Raw genomic sequence first — 15,450 nt, 5'->3', positions numbered from 1 at the left:
ATACGTACTAAAATATTTATTAAATGATGGATTCTTGGGATTTGCTTCAACAAAATACAGGAAAGGGAGAAGTTGATGGAAGTTGATGGGTTAATGGTTTTGGAGGCTAAGTGTTACGTATGGGGGTTCATTACACTACTTTTGAGCATGTTTGAAATTCTCCATAATATTCAAATAAAAAAGTTTCACTGAAAAGTCAAAATAGTGTGAAGGAAGTTATGCAATAATCTTAGCAAAAGATGTTTAAGATTTCTATGTAGAAGATTATAAAACTTTGTTGGGGCAGTTTAAAGAACACTTAACTAAATACTGAAGGCTTGGCTTGAAAGATCCAATTTTGTAAAAACTGCTTGTTGTCAAAACTGACATGGAATAGATAAAAATAGTGTAATGTCCAATAAATGTCCAGTAAGTTTTTGGTGTACCTTGGGCAGCTGATTCTGTAATTTCTATGGCATTTTATAAAGGACCTGGAATTATCTAGAGTGGGGAAAAGCAAACTACTGCTGGCTGTTTTTGTAGAGTTTTATTGAAATACAACTATGCTTGTTTATCATCTATGGCTGTTTTGTGCAGAGATCAAGATGCCCACAATCCTAAAATACTCACTTTCTGAAATAGTTGGCCTACTGACACTCTGGTCTAGTGATTCTCAAAGTATGTCCTAGATAATCTGGTGGGCAGAACATCACCTACACGTTTGTTAGAAATGCAAATTTTCAGACTACCTTAGACTTTGTGATTCAGAAACTCCTGGTGTGGACCCAGCAACAATGTTTTAGGTGATTCTAATGCCAGAACACTAAATAGGCTAATGAAGTAGAACATAAAGCCCAGAAATAAACCCACACATTTGTGAATACTTGAATGATAAATGACTTCAACAAATGAGTTGGAAGAAGACAGAATTTTTAATAAATGATCCTGGGACAATTGGGTATCCAAATGAAAATATGAAACTGGATTCTTTATCACCTGCCATTCACAAAAATCAGTTCTGGGTAGATAAAGATGTAAATGTTAATGGCAAAACTATAAGCTTTTGAGAAAGCAATGTAGCAATAGCTTCATGATTTTAAAGTAGGGAAGGCTTTCTTAAGACATAGGAAGAGTACTAATCACACATAGAACTGTTGATATATGGTCAGAAATAAACTTAAACATTTATTTGTCACAGGTGCTAAAGGAATTCAGGGAAGGAAAGGGAGGTCGATCTTAGTAATGGTGTGGTAACAACTGGGTACAGTGCAGATCAATTTGAACCTTGACTCCTACTTAGTATCATACGCAAAAATAAAGTTGGGTTCTAGATCTAAATGTGAAAGGTAAAAAATTAAATAGTTAAAGGAGATTGCCTTCATAAGGTAGGCAAAGATTTCCTAAATAGGATATATAAATAGCCACTTAATAAAACCCCAACATGGTATATTTCATTAAAATAAAAAATTACTGCGTATCCAAAGATAGTATTTAAAAAGTGAAAAAGCAAGTCACTGCTTGGAAGAAAGTATTTGCAGTATTTTCAGGGAAAAGGCTATGAACCAGAACATAAAAAGAGATTCAGTAAACATTTCCATGAAAATCACATATGAATGCCTTTGAACATCATTTTTGACAGTTCTTTATCACTAAAGCAAAAAGACAAGTAAATAATTAGGTTGAATCTTTGAACAGGTAGAATTGTATACATAGGAAAGTGATTTTTTAAATTCTAGAATTAAGTTGGATCAGATTATTAGTTTCAAAATACATAAAAATCTAACTTTTCTCATAGTGCTAACCAATTTATACGGAAATAGAAAAAAACCATTGACAATATAATTAAAACCTATAAACTTTAAAGGAGCTTTGAGGAATAAATTTTGTAAGAGTAATACATCTTTATGAAGGAAAGTAATTTCTTGAAGGACAGTACTATAGTATTGAATATGTGGCATAATATTCCAGTGAAAAGCCTTAAAATAAAATTATGTGTCCTTTATAAAATAACATAACCTTTAACACAGATTAATAGAAATTACATAAGAATAAATGTGTGAAAATGGCCAATAAAAAAAGTATGGTAATAAGAATTTGTCTTCCTAGGTACTAACTTTTCTAGTAAGATACTATAACAGAAGCAGCACAAATTTGGCACAAAATATAAGTGCGAAGTTACTGAATGGAAAAAGATGGCATTTCCCTTTATAGAGAAAAAGGACATCTTAATAAATGAAACAAGTATTTCAAGAAAAAATTAGCGCTTACCTCACACTATAAACAAAAACCGGTTTTAGTTGGAGTATAAATTAAATGTAAAAAATAAAGGTATCAGAAAATTTAGGATAACCTCATCAATAAAGGGAACTACAAAAGCTACACTTTGTGTCCAAGAAATATAAATTCATGGAAGACAAACTTTAACCATTAAAAGGTTTATCAAAAGATAAAACATATGCTGGGAAAACAGTTTTATTAGACATGACAAGCAGTAGTTGTGTCTCTAAAAACAAACTATAAATGAATGTGACAGAAAACCTAATAGAAAATGGACAGCAAGTAAAGGATACAGTTTACAGAGCAAGTGCTGTTTTTGTTTTTTCATTCTTCAGGTAGGTAAGAACACTTGCAATGAAAGTACATCTACTTTGAGTGGAGGTGCTGGGAAATGGGCCCTATATAGACTGTTAGGACTGTGGCTTACTCAGCCTTTTGCAAAAAATTTAAAATTCACCCTTAACCCAGTATTCCCTCCAAAATAAATGAAACTACTAGTATGTAGAGATATGTTCAGTGATATTTTTTTTTACAATTGTGTTTGCGTTGGCGAAAGAGTGAAAACAACTTGAATATCCCATTAGTATATTAATGATAGGACTGTATTGAGTAAGTGTACTTGAAATATCTGGCTAGTATCAAAAACAATGAATTGACTAACTCCGTTGAAGAGATCTCTACAATACTAATTGAAAAAAGTAAGTTGCAGAGCAATATCTCATTTTTGTTAAGGAAAAGAAAATAAACATGACATCGATTTGTGGATAATCATGTGTATATATATTTGTGTGCTTATGGAGCTTCAGGTAGGATAGGAATAAGACTGGCCAAGAGAGAAGGAAATTATTTAACTTCTTTTATACTACTTTACATTGTTTTACTAGTTGGGTTTACATAAAAAATTTTTTTCGTATTGGATGTGGCTAGATATTAGAAGGTAGGAGCTTTCATGTTTCAAGTTTCCTCTAGAAAAGTTTATTCTGTAAAGGAGGCAAGAAGACTTAATACAGCAAGTCATTATTTTCTTGGACTTTTCAAGTCTTTTTGAGGGTAGAGTTGAATCCCAGTTCTCTGGTTTTCATATACTATTCTTGAAACAGCTTTCCTGTATAATGACAAAGAATATTCTGGTTGAAGCTATTGGAGAAGTATATTGTGGAAATCTATGTAACTGAGAAGGGAATCAATAAAGGCCCAGATTTAAATTTTTAGTAGTTGATGTTTTACCCAAATAGCTGAAGTTCTAAGGTTCTGTTTTTCTTTCCTGATAGCTCCATCAGGGCACTGTCCCTGTTTCTTACACGGTAACAACAGTGGCACCGCATGGGATTCCACTCTGCACAGGCCAGCACATCCCTGCTTGCAGTACCCAACAGGTCCCAGGATGCTCTGTGGTTTTCAGTGGACAGCACCTCCCTGTCTGTAGTGTGCCTCCTCCGGTAAGTCCACAGCCCCTCTTTAGAATGGCTAAGTGTGTTGTGTAAGCAAGTCGAAGAGACTGCCTTTTGTAAAAAGCTTTTCACTTTCAAGTAAAGGGCAATTTTATTGCAAAAGAAGTCTCAAAGTATACTTATAATAACAGTGTAATAAAATCAGCTTTAAAACTTGATATATTTTTACATTAATTAAATTTATACATATTTGAATATCCTGAAAATCAAAGCATGTTCCCTCATATATCAACATTGTTTATAATTAAACCTTGATAAAGGTTGAGTTGAGGGTACTAACATAGGATATTGAACTAGTTAGTTATAAAGTCTCACAGGCTTTACTGATCAACAGTAATAGTCTCAGCACTTACAGGATTCTTCGAGTGCTTCGAGTGCTTGGTTTACTTATTTAACACTAGAGGAAGCCCGCTGTGGTAAAAATGGTATCCCCATTTTCTAGGTGATGAAATTGAAAAATGTCCCAGAGACAATTAGTATGAGAGAACAGGGATTCACACCCACTTCTTTCTGCCTTTTAAGCTTATGTTTTATCCTTTATTCTACCAACCTCCAGTCCACCCTCCTTATTTCACCTTATTTCACCTTATTTCTCTGTAATCCAGAGGATTTAAATGACTAAGGTCTTCAAAGGAAAGCACTTTGCTGAATCTAACTATAATCCTAATATCCTTATTTCAATTTGAGATTAAAAGGAACACATAAACACCAACACTAGTTTAACTTATTTATCCCAAGCTAGGTTTGGTTTCTCAGTAATAGATTATGGAGTCAGTGTACTAAATTAGCAGATTAAAATTATGAGAGACATAACATAAGGCACTTAACTGTGAATCGGGCTCTTAATAAGTATAAAAATTCTAGAAATAAAAACATTTCTCTAAGATTGTAAAGGAGAACTTCTTGGAAAGGAAAGCAGTAATACCTGCTACTTCTTCAGTCAAGTAGAGAGGGCTTCCTCTTCTGTGCAACACTTTTCACCCCATTTCATAGGACATTAGGTGTTTTGACTAATTTGTCAGAACTATATAAAATACAGAATTAAGTACTAATTACCAGTATTTTACTAACAGATGCAAAAATACACTTGTTTCATTGTTAATATAGGTTACTAAAACATTTTGGTATTTTGAGGGGGGGTATGGCAATGATATTTCAATCTCAATGTATAGACTTCTAAAAAATTGTTACCACTGGTTATACATTATGATACTTTTTAACAACAAATAACACTATCTTTTACAGATGCTTCAAGCATGTTCAGTTCAGCACTTACCAGTACCATATGCTGCGTTCCCACCCCTTATTTCTAGTGACCCATTTCTTTTACATCCTCCTCACCTTTCTCCCCATCATCCGCCTCATTTGCCGCCACCGGGCCAGTTTGTCCCTTTCCAGACACAGCAATCACGATCGGTAGGTATCTGCTCTTGTGTCTTTAATTTTCACAGAATGTGTAGAGACCCTAAGAGGCAGATTAATTTAGTAGATGTAATTTGTTACCATTTAAAAACTATAATTTAGATTCTTAAAAGAATCAGGGAATTCACAGACCTACAAAAAAATAACAAGCATATTCACCTACAATTAACTTGCTTTCTTAAATTTTCCTAGTTGTTTTTTTTTTTTTTTCTTAAAGGGTGGGGCTTGAATTCACCCTGAGATCAAGACCTGAGCTGAGTCAGACGCTTAACTGACTGAGCCATCTAGGAGCCCTTCTAGTTCTTTTATATGTGTTTTGTATAATTTAAATTTCTTCTCTCATATCGGCAGTCCTGCAGGAAGTAAATCTGAAGAAAAATTCAGTTCTGTTTTTCCCTTTTATGTATTTCTGAAATAGAAAGTGCAAATATAAAATTGTTTATACTTGCCACAATAATTTTATTTATTTAGGCAAGTAAAGTAACTTTCTGACCCTCAATCTTTTTTTTTCTTAAGTCCTGTTTTTCTGTATTCTGATGAAAAGAAGATGAGATCGTCTGTTAACATAATTCTGTCTTGGGACTGGAATATAGCTAAGAGGCATATTTTGGAGGGTAGAGGGTTGGAGGAGGGATAAGCACTGTAGAAGAGGAAGGGAGGGCACAGGAAGAAGGTCCAGATATCTTTTGGACTGGCCAAATTGAGCATCTGAACCATCAGGCATGGGTAAAGATTTCAGCCCTGTGAAAGGAACTTGACAGTGTATTCTACAGAACCTAACCATCCTTTACCAAGGATTTATGCACCATGCTGGGTCTCAGGTAGAGGTGAACTTAATGGCTGCTCTCCTGAAAATCGTAGAAGCCAATTTTGACAGAAGTTTGGCTAATCCAAAAAGTTAGAACTACTTCTACAAGAAAAGCTTGTATTAGAATCAGGGCAGGGTTGATGCCAAGATGTTTCTTAGTTTCCATTACCTGGGAATTCAAGGTTAAAACAAAATTTAGCCATCACTTATTCCTGGGTTTGGAATCCTTTAAAAGGTCCGGTCACATAACCAAATCAGAACTTAGAGAGGTTGTGTTATCACAGTGTCAGCCGTTGTAATTTCTCTCAACCATGTATAAGCTCCCACATTAAAGTGTAATCACTTATGTTTGAATAATGTTTTGATACTGCCTAACTGCAGGAGGAAGTCAGAGTAACATTTAAGCATAAATGTTCATAGCAGCATTATTCTTAATAGCCAAAAAGTGGAAAGAGTTCAAATGTCTCATCAGCTGATGCAGTGGATTATTTTTTTAACTATAAACAGGAATGAAGTACTGTTATACTAAGTACAAGATGGATGAGCCTTGAAAACATTATGCTAAGTGACAGAAGCCAGATACAAAGGACACACATGATTTCATACATGTGAAATGTCCAGAACAGGCAAACTTTGGAAACAGAAGGTAGATTGGCAGTTGTCCAGGGCTTGGGGAGGACTGGAGAAATTGGGTAGTGGACTGCTTGATGGGCACAGGTCGGGGGTGGAGGGATGAAAATGCTCTGGAATTAGGTAGTGGTGATGGTTACACAACTCTTGTGCATCTACCGAAATCTATTGAATTGTACTCCTTAGAGGGTCATTTCTATAGTATGTGAATTATACCTTAGTAAAGCTACTGTCAAGAAAAAAACATGCTCTGTGCTTTGATTTTGTACATTGTCTCAGTGTTCATAATACACTTTTGAAGTAGGCTATGAACATGTCAGTTCTGTAGATAATAAATAATGAGGTTCATGTTACATTATTTATATAAAAGTTACATGGCTGTTTAGTGACAACAACAAGGATCTGTCTGATGTATTAGAAATACAGCATCATGCCTGCTGAATTTTATCCATCTTTTAGCCCTGGTTTTGGTTTATAAATATATACCCTATGTGGGACACCTGGGTGGCTCAGTCAATTGAGCAGTTGACTCTTGATTTCAGCTCAGGTCATGATCTCATAGTTGGTGAGATCAAGCCCCGCGTAGGGCTCTGTGCTGACAGCGTGGAGCCTGCTTGGGATTCTATCCCTCCCTCCCCCACTCATGTGTGCATGCTCTTTCTCTCTCTCTCTCAAACTTTAAAAATAGATAAATATATACTATGCTCAATTTCATCTCTTAAAGATTAAGTGCCTGAGAATTTTGTGAGTAGGTAAGTGTATATGACTAAAAAGTAATTTTAACTTTCATATGATTGACTTACCCTTTTTGTCTCTTTTTTAAGAGAAGTTTCAGATAATAAAAGAACTGTATGGGGGACCCTGACTGGCTCAGTTGCTAGAGCACTTGACTCTTAATCTCAGGGTCATGAGTTCAAGCCCCACGTTGAGCGTGGAGCCTACTTCAAAAAAAAAAGAAAGATATCTTTGAATGGATAGTGGAAATGTTTAATGACGTGTTTCAGAAAGTGTCTTATTGAAATCCAATTAAAGACAGGAAGATACTACAGTCTGTTCACATGTATGAATTTAGATTGATATGAACATGAAGAAATAAATGGCCTTAAAAGTGTTTTGTGGGAAGTTAATTTTTATTATTATAAAACACTCTCTAAACACCAGGTATCTAATATACTGGAAGTATGTTAATATATTAGTTTGCGTTTTTCCTCCCTCAGCCTCTGCAAAGGATAGAAAATGAAGTGGAACTCTTAGGAGAACATCTTCCAGTAGGAGGTTTTACTTACCCTCCATCGGCCCATCCCCCAACATTACCTCCATCAGCTCCCTTGCAGTTCCTAACCCATGATCCTTTGCATCAGGAGGTGTCCTTTGGAGTAGTAAGTTTTCATTCATTGTTATTAATTTATTACTTGCTTGGATAACTTGCGCCTAACTTTTATGTTTTAAACTAGTTGTGTCTGTGTTAACATTTAAGACATATGAAATGTGACTTAAACAGTAAAGAACTTTGTAGATATTTTGGTTTCTTTGGGTTTTTTTGTTGTGTTTTTTTTTTTTTTTTAACTTTGTCGGTTTTTTAAGAAGATAGACTGTTTGACAGATTAAATAGTTGCAAAGGTGGAATGATCTTAAATTGTTTTAACATTTTCCCCTTACAGCCTTATCCTCCGTTTATGCCTCGGAGGCTCACAGGACGTAGTAGATATCGATCCCAGCAGCCAATACCACCTCCCCCTTATCATCCCAGCTTACTACCATATGTGTTGTAAGTTCTGTTTTTCTCATTTTAATGAATTCTGAATTTTTACACCCTTGAGAGTCTTTATTTTATGAAACGAATATCTTCTCTGTGATTTATAAGTTAGGGTGTGTTAGATATTAGGTTTTTTTTTTTTTTTTTAACATTTATTCATGTTTTTAGAGATAGAGACAGAGCACGAGCAGGGGAGGGGCAGAGAGAGAGGGAGACACAGAATCTGAAGCAAACTCCAGGATCTAAGCTGTCAGTGCAGAGCCTGACACGGGGCTCGAACTCATGAACTGCGAGATCATGACCTGAGCTGAACTTGGACGCTTAACCAACTGAGCCACCCAGGCACCCCAGATATTAGTTTTTGTTTAATGTTGAGTGGTTGGGGTGGGGGACCATTTAAAGGTGAACTAAAGAGAAGAGCCAAGGACAAGGGAGAAGTGGGAGAGGAAGAAATTTGTGAGCCAGAAAATAGTTTTAACAAATCAAAAGGTAGAAAAATTGACAGTTTTTGCCTCTTACGCAGCTGTCATCACTTGTCACCTTTGATTATCCAGCTTTCGACGCTGCTGCTTTTCTCAAGGGAAGAGAGAAAAGTTATCTGTGCCTTAGAAATATTGTTAGGATTACATTTGTAACATACACCCGTGGGTTAAACGTGATAGTTCTTTTTTTCTCTCTCATGGAATGAAGTTCAGAAGTAGGCAATTCAGGGATTGTTTGTTACCCCATAACTGAGGAATGGTTCTACCATCTTCAAAATTTTATGGCTTTCTCTATGTGATTAAAGATGGTTCCTCAAGTTCTAGCCATTACATCTATACTCCAGCTAGTAAAAATGAAAATGGATCTCTCTGCCCACCTCTCAAGGCTACTTCCTAGAAGTTGCATGTCTTGTACTCCTGCCTACATCCCATTGGCTAGAATTTAGTCTTGTGCCTATAATTAATTTCTAAGAAGGGTAGGAAATGTTGTTTTGTACAGAGGGCCATGCGCCAATATCACACTATTTTGATAATTATAGCTTTATTATAAGTCTTAAAATCAGACAGTATCAGAACTTGGTTCTTAAAATGATTTAGTCTTGAATGATCCATATAAAGTTTGAAATCAGCTAGGTTTCTACTAAAGCATATCTTGCTGGGATTTTGGTGTAGGGACTGCATGAAATCTGTAAATCAGTTTTGGAAGAGAGTTGACATCTTCTAGTCCACTCAACAGTATATTTCTTTATTTGTTCATTTAAAAAATTTTTTTCCCAGCAGTGTTTTTAGTTTTTAATTGTATAGGTCTTGTACATGTTTCATTAAACTAATCCCTAATATTTCATATTTTTTATGCTATTCTGAATGGTATTTTTAAAATGTCAGTTTTTATTTATTGCTAGCAAAGTCCATTTCGTTAAAATTGCCACTGATTAACACTGACCGTTCTTTATCCCTGTAGCATTAGCCTTGTTCTTCCCACCTGTTCATTGAAGTGATGTACCAGTGTATCAATGCTAATTTTGATTATTTCACTGCAGATCAATGCTTCCAGTGCCACCTGCAGTGGGCCCAACTTTCAGCTTTGAATTGGATGTGGAAGATGGAGAAGTAGAAAATTATGAGGTTAGTAGGTGAACTGTGAGTTTGTTTGCATAGTATTATACGCAAAAGAAGTATTTTTTACTCATTCATCTAATTAAACATGTATTAGATAAATCGTTGTACATTTCACAATACAAATATATCAAAAAGTGGTTAGCATCCTTAAGGATATTTCTACATGTACCACACAGCTGTGATAATGAGATAGACTTTGGTCCTGTATTAGAATTATATATAATTCCTTTGAGAGAATGTACATGAGAAAGCAGTGAATTATGATTGGATATTCTGAAAAGATTTTGTGGAAGCACAGTTGTTTAACCTGGCTCCTGAAGGATGGGAAGCCTGCTTTATGCGTGAGATTGAGGTAGGAAAGTGCTGGATATTCTTGAGGAACAACATACAGTTGGTGACTGAAGTGAATATTGCGGGAGGAAGGTGCCGCCCAGATGCCTCATATTATTGGAGGTTAGGAAGAGGAGGTGCAGTTTAGGGGTTGGAAGGCAGCTTTGTATTGTTGAATGTGAGCGACAGTGTCACTTTGTTTTGATACTGCTAGTTCTCTTTCTCACTCCATCCTCACTCAGTCTCTATTTGGACACTGTGAATAGAAGCTAGAGACAGGTAAGAGACACATACATACACACATATACACAAACTTAAAACACCTTTAGTTTGGTTTTTTTTTTTTGGTTTTTGTTTTGTTTTTAACACATGTGAAAGAGATCAGGCCAGATGGTATATTCTTCTATAGTTTTCAAAATGGTATTGTGTCATTTTCTTTCTGTATACATAGTCACACTGCCCTGACCTTTGGATTTCATTTCCATTTAATTTTTTTAATATTTTATTTACTTTTGAGAGAGAGAGGGAGGGAGTAGGGGGTATAGAGAATCCCAAGCAGGCTCCACGTTGACAGCAGAGAGCCTGATGCAGGGGTCAAACCCAGGAACTGTGGGATCATGACCTGAGCCAAAGTCAGATGCTTAATTGACTGAGCCACCCAGGTATCCCTCCATTTCCAGATTTCTAGAGAGAGAAAGGGGCTGTAAAGATTTTCTGGTTTTGTTTCTACACTGATGACTTTAGTTTTCTGCAAAGGAGTTAGTTGTCCTTTAGGCATTCTGTACTAAAAGGAAGTCATAAGTGATGTCGCCAAAAAAGACAGCTCTTGATTAAATGATCATGTACCCATTAATGAAAAAAACTGTGATATACTATCCCAGTGTAAGAAAAATATTTTTATTTGGCATTACCTTTCTAAACTATATTTTAGGTTAAATATGTTTGATCTTCTGCAGTCATACTTTAGTCCAGTCAAGAATTTTTTGCTTTTCTTGTTTTGACCTAAAATCCAGTTTAGAAAGGTATTCCAGTGCCAAATAAAAAAATACTTTTGCATTCTTGCCTAAGTGCCTTTACTCCCTTTGTCCTTCTGCCTAAGAACTTTCCTCCTCCTCCACATTTTGAAACTTAGCCATCTTTTAAGACCCAGCTAAAAATACTACGTCTATGAAAGGCATTTCTAGTCCATTTCCAGATCCAAATGAGTTTCTCCCTCCTTTTTGTTCTTAAAGTTCTTACAAAACCATGCGTACTGGGGCGCCTGGGTGGCTCAGTCAGTTAAGTGTCCAACTTCAGCTCAGTTCATGATCTCATGGTTCAAGAGTTTGAGACCCGCCTTGGGCTCTGCACTGACAGTGTGGAACCTCCTTGGGATTCTCCCTCTCTGCCCTTCCCCCACTTATGTGTGCATGCGCTCCCTCTCTCCTTCCCTCCCTCCCTTTGTCTCTCCCTCTCCGTCTCCCTCTCTCTTAAAAAAGTAAGTAAACTTAAAAAAAAAAAAAGAAAACCATGCAGACTTGTCATGTTCTGCCTTCAGGTGTCTTGCTTGCTAGATCATATAAGTTCATTGAAGATTTGATTATCATAGCCTCCACCCAGTAAGGGCTTAATGATCATACTTTATTGAATATAGTTGTCTTAAGTTGTTTTCATTGACCCAAGTGTCCTGTAGTATAAAACAGTTAATACCAGCTATATTCTAAATTTTATGTGCTAATTGTAATCAGCATCAATTAAATTTAACAATTTGCTATCTAACATTTTAAAGGGACTTAGGGGCATGCATGGTGAAGGAGGAGCAATTTATTTAGATGACCCAATTCTCCAAATAAAGCTGTACCATAAACAGCATTGTGGCTTCAACTATCACAGCATTGATTATTGAGATTTTGGGAAGTTGATTCTATTCCTCTCATTGTCCATCATCATTTCATTATTATACATTCTCTTCACCCTGTGGTAGCCTAAAAAAGAGGGGAAAGCAGCATACGAAAGACTGGAAAATTGTAGAATAAAGCAAAATGAGTAATTAGAACCAATGAAAACTGGGAGAAAGGAGGTACTGTTGTAAAATCAGTAAGTGTAATAGCAGCCATATATTGAAACATAACAACGGTCTTAAAATCCATGAGTTCTTAGTGATAACTTCAAAAAATAAAAGAAAAAAACTCATTGGCGTACCCTTTTCTATTTAAATTATGTTACTGAGTACAGTTTCATATGGGGCAGTTGCTCAATATTAGTAATATTTCATCTAATAAATTAAGAAAATGATAGAATATTACCATTTTGCCATCTTTAATGGATTAATGGTCCTAGGCATGATGAGCCTAATGGGAATAGTTGAAGCCACCAATTTATAGGAAGTACAGGGGATAGGAAAACACAAATCTCGGGTAGGTAGGTTCAGTCAGCAAAAATCAGACTGAATTTGTACAAGCCATTGACCCGGTTTGTTCAACAGAACAAACAGTATCTAAAAAAAGATACTAGAGACCTGTCAAACAGTGGTAAGGTATGGATTGATTTGGATCCCGATTTGAACACCTATTTTTTTTTTTTAATTTTGTTTTTCAACGTTTATTTATTTTTGGGACAGAGAGAGACAGAGCATGAACGGGGGAGGGGCAGAGAGAGAGGGAGACACAGAATCGGAAACAGGCTCCAGGCTCTGAGCCATCAGCCCAGAGCCCGACGCGGGGCTCAAACTCACGGACGGCGAGATCGTGACCTGGCTGAAGTCGGACGCTCAACCGACTGCGCCACCCAGGCGCCCCGAACAACTATTTTTAAAAGTGTTTTCGGAAATAATTGAAACAATGAGAGATGTTTAACATTTAAGGAATTGTTAATTTTTTAGGTGTGATGTTACTGTGGTTATATTCTTTTAAAACTTCTTTTACTTTTGAAAATGGTGAGTCTCAACTTGAGGACAGTTTTACTCCACCCCGGCCCCCAGGGTATTTAGCAACATCTGGAGACAGTATTGGTGGGCGGTTAGTAGCATCCAGCAGCTGGAGGCTGGGGGCTACTGCTAAATATCCCACAATACACAAGGACAGCCCCCCCCCCCACCACCAATGAAATTTTGTCCAGCTCAAAATGTCAGAGGGGCTGAAGTTGACAGATTGTTTTAAAGATATACACAGAACTATTTTATCAATGAAATACAATATTTTACTTTTGTTTCAAAATAATCTGGGATTTAGGAGTGGACAGTACTAGGTGAAATTAGCCATGAATTGTTGAGCCTGGGTAATTGGCATGTGGAAGTTCATTATGCTGTTTTATACTAGTGTATGTATGAAAAATTTTCCATATTAATGATAGGGTTGCGGTTTTTTGTTTGTTGTAGGGGTTTTCGATTATTGAAATAGAAAACTTAGAGATTAAAATTTTTACTCCTTTTGCCCCCTTTCTAGGCCCTCTTAAACCTGGCAGAGCGACTGGGAGAGGCTAAGCCTCGAGGACTGACTAAAGCAGATATCGAACAGCTTCCTTCTTATCGGTTCAATCCTAATAACCACCAGTCAGAGCAGACTTTGTAAGTACATTTTGCCGACATCACTCTATGTGAAATTTCCTTTTTTACCTTTATAAAATAAACACTTGAAAGTCCAAGATAACTTGATAAATAGTCTCTATTGCATACCCTAGGCCTGTTCCGTATGGTAGCCACTAGTCTTGTGTGACTGTTTAAAATTTTAAAGTTAAGTTTATTGGACTAGCTAGTGATACTGTGTTGAAAGATGTTCAACATTTCTGTCTCAGAAAGTTTTGTTGGACAGTGCTGTTCTGTATTTTGAGGTTGCCTAGAAATTGTTTTTGATTATTTTATTATTAAAAAAAATTTTTTTAATGTTTATTTTTTTTCTTGAGAGAGAGAGTGCAAACGGGATGGGCAGAGAGAGAGGAAGATGCACAGAATCCGAAGCAGGCTCCAGGCTCTGAGCTGTCAGCACAAAGCCCGATGTGGGGCTTGAACTCATGAACCACGAGATCATGATCTGAGCCAAAGTCGGATGCTTAACCAACTGAGCCATCAGGCACTCCACTTTTATTTTTTTAATGTTTATTTTTGAGACAGAGAGAGCGGGGGAGGGAGAGAGAGGAGGAGACACAGAATCTGAGCTGTCAGCACAGAGCCTGACGTGGGGCTCAAACCCACAAATCATGAGATCACGACCTGAGCTGAAGTCAGACACTTAACCAACTGAGCCACACAGGCACCCCTAGAATAGTTTATGTAAGATTGAAGAGTCTCATACATGTAAAGATTGAGGTTTTTACCTAAACATTCTGCTTATTATAGTATCTTTAATAACAACTTTATGGAGATATAATTCACATTTAAAGTGTACAGTTTGGGAGTGCCTGGGTAGCTCAGTCAGTTAAGCGCCCAACTCTTCATTTCAGCTTGGGTCATGATCTCATGGCTCATGGGTTCGAGTCTTGCATTGGACTCCGTGCTAACATCGCGGAGCTTGCTTAGGATTCCCTCTCTACCCTTCCCCTGTCGCTCTCTTATCCCTCTCTCAAAATAAGTAAACATTAAAAATATTTGTTTAATTAAATAAAATAAACTTTAAAAATAAAATTTTCGTGATGATCTCTCAGTAGAGCAAAGCACTCTTACTAAATGTCTTAAGGTTATGATTATTTCGGGGTATTGATAGATTACTTTGTCTTAAAATTTAAATAACATTTTGAAAAGTGAGATGGTAAATGGTGTTCTAGGCTTCAGTAGTCATAACAAAATAGGAAACCACTTGGTTTTATGGTTAAATGATCTTTTTGCTTTTTTTAGGTGTGTAGTATGCATGTGTGATTTTGAGTCAAGGCAGCTACTTAGAGTTTTACCCTGTAACCACGAGTTCCATGCCAAGTGTGTCGACAAATGGCTTAAGGTAAAGTGATGGTATCTGTGAAGAGAGTAACATTGAATTCTTTTTTACTGACTGTAGTTTTAAATCCATTGCTTGTGGAGGGTGGGTAAGGGGACAAAATTTTCAATGATTTCTGTGAATGAAGAGAAAACATCAGTAAAAATTAACTACAGTCATTAATGTGGGAGTGATTGTGCAAAACTTGAAAATGAGTTATCTGTCCTTGGTCATCAGTGTTTCCTTTCTCATGGTGTGTGGGGACAAGGCCTGAACTTGACGGGCCATTTTTCTCTTAAGAGTTTACAGGTGG

The 15,450-nt window shown here is 36.4% G+C and overlaps 1 protein-coding gene across 7 annotated transcripts in view; it reads left to right on the top strand.

Annotated features, from left to right (window-relative positions):
- RNF38 (ring finger protein 38) overlaps window positions 1-15,450 on the top strand; it is a 129,496-nt gene that overhangs the window by 109,504 nt on the left and 4,542 nt on the right. For 4 of the 7 annotated variants that reach the window (XM_043566483.1, XM_043566481.1, XM_043566488.1 and 1 more), the window contains 7 exons: window positions 3,528-3,695; window positions 4,953-5,123; window positions 7,785-7,946; window positions 8,229-8,335; window positions 9,846-9,930; window positions 13,677-13,798; window positions 15,062-15,161. In XM_043566483.1, coding sequence (XP_043422418.1) covers window positions 3,528-3,695; window positions 4,953-5,123; window positions 7,785-7,946; window positions 8,229-8,335; window positions 9,846-9,930; window positions 13,677-13,798; window positions 15,062-15,161 — 915 coding nt within the window. Of the gene's footprint in view, window positions 1-3,527; window positions 3,696-4,952; window positions 5,124-7,763; window positions 7,947-8,228; window positions 8,336-9,845; window positions 9,931-13,676; window positions 13,799-15,061; window positions 15,162-15,450 lie in introns of all 7 variants that reach the window. The other 3 variants (XM_043566482.1, XM_043566486.1, XM_043566484.1) reach the window with 1 other exon arrangement.

Source organism: Prionailurus bengalensis, chromosome D4 (genome assembly GCF_016509475.1).
Source record: "Prionailurus bengalensis isolate Pbe53 chromosome D4, Fcat_Pben_1.1_paternal_pri, whole genome shotgun sequence".
Taxonomy (NCBI): domain Eukaryota; kingdom Metazoa; phylum Chordata; class Mammalia; order Carnivora; family Felidae; genus Prionailurus; species Prionailurus bengalensis.
This window is presented reverse-complemented; position numbering and strand designations above follow the sequence as displayed.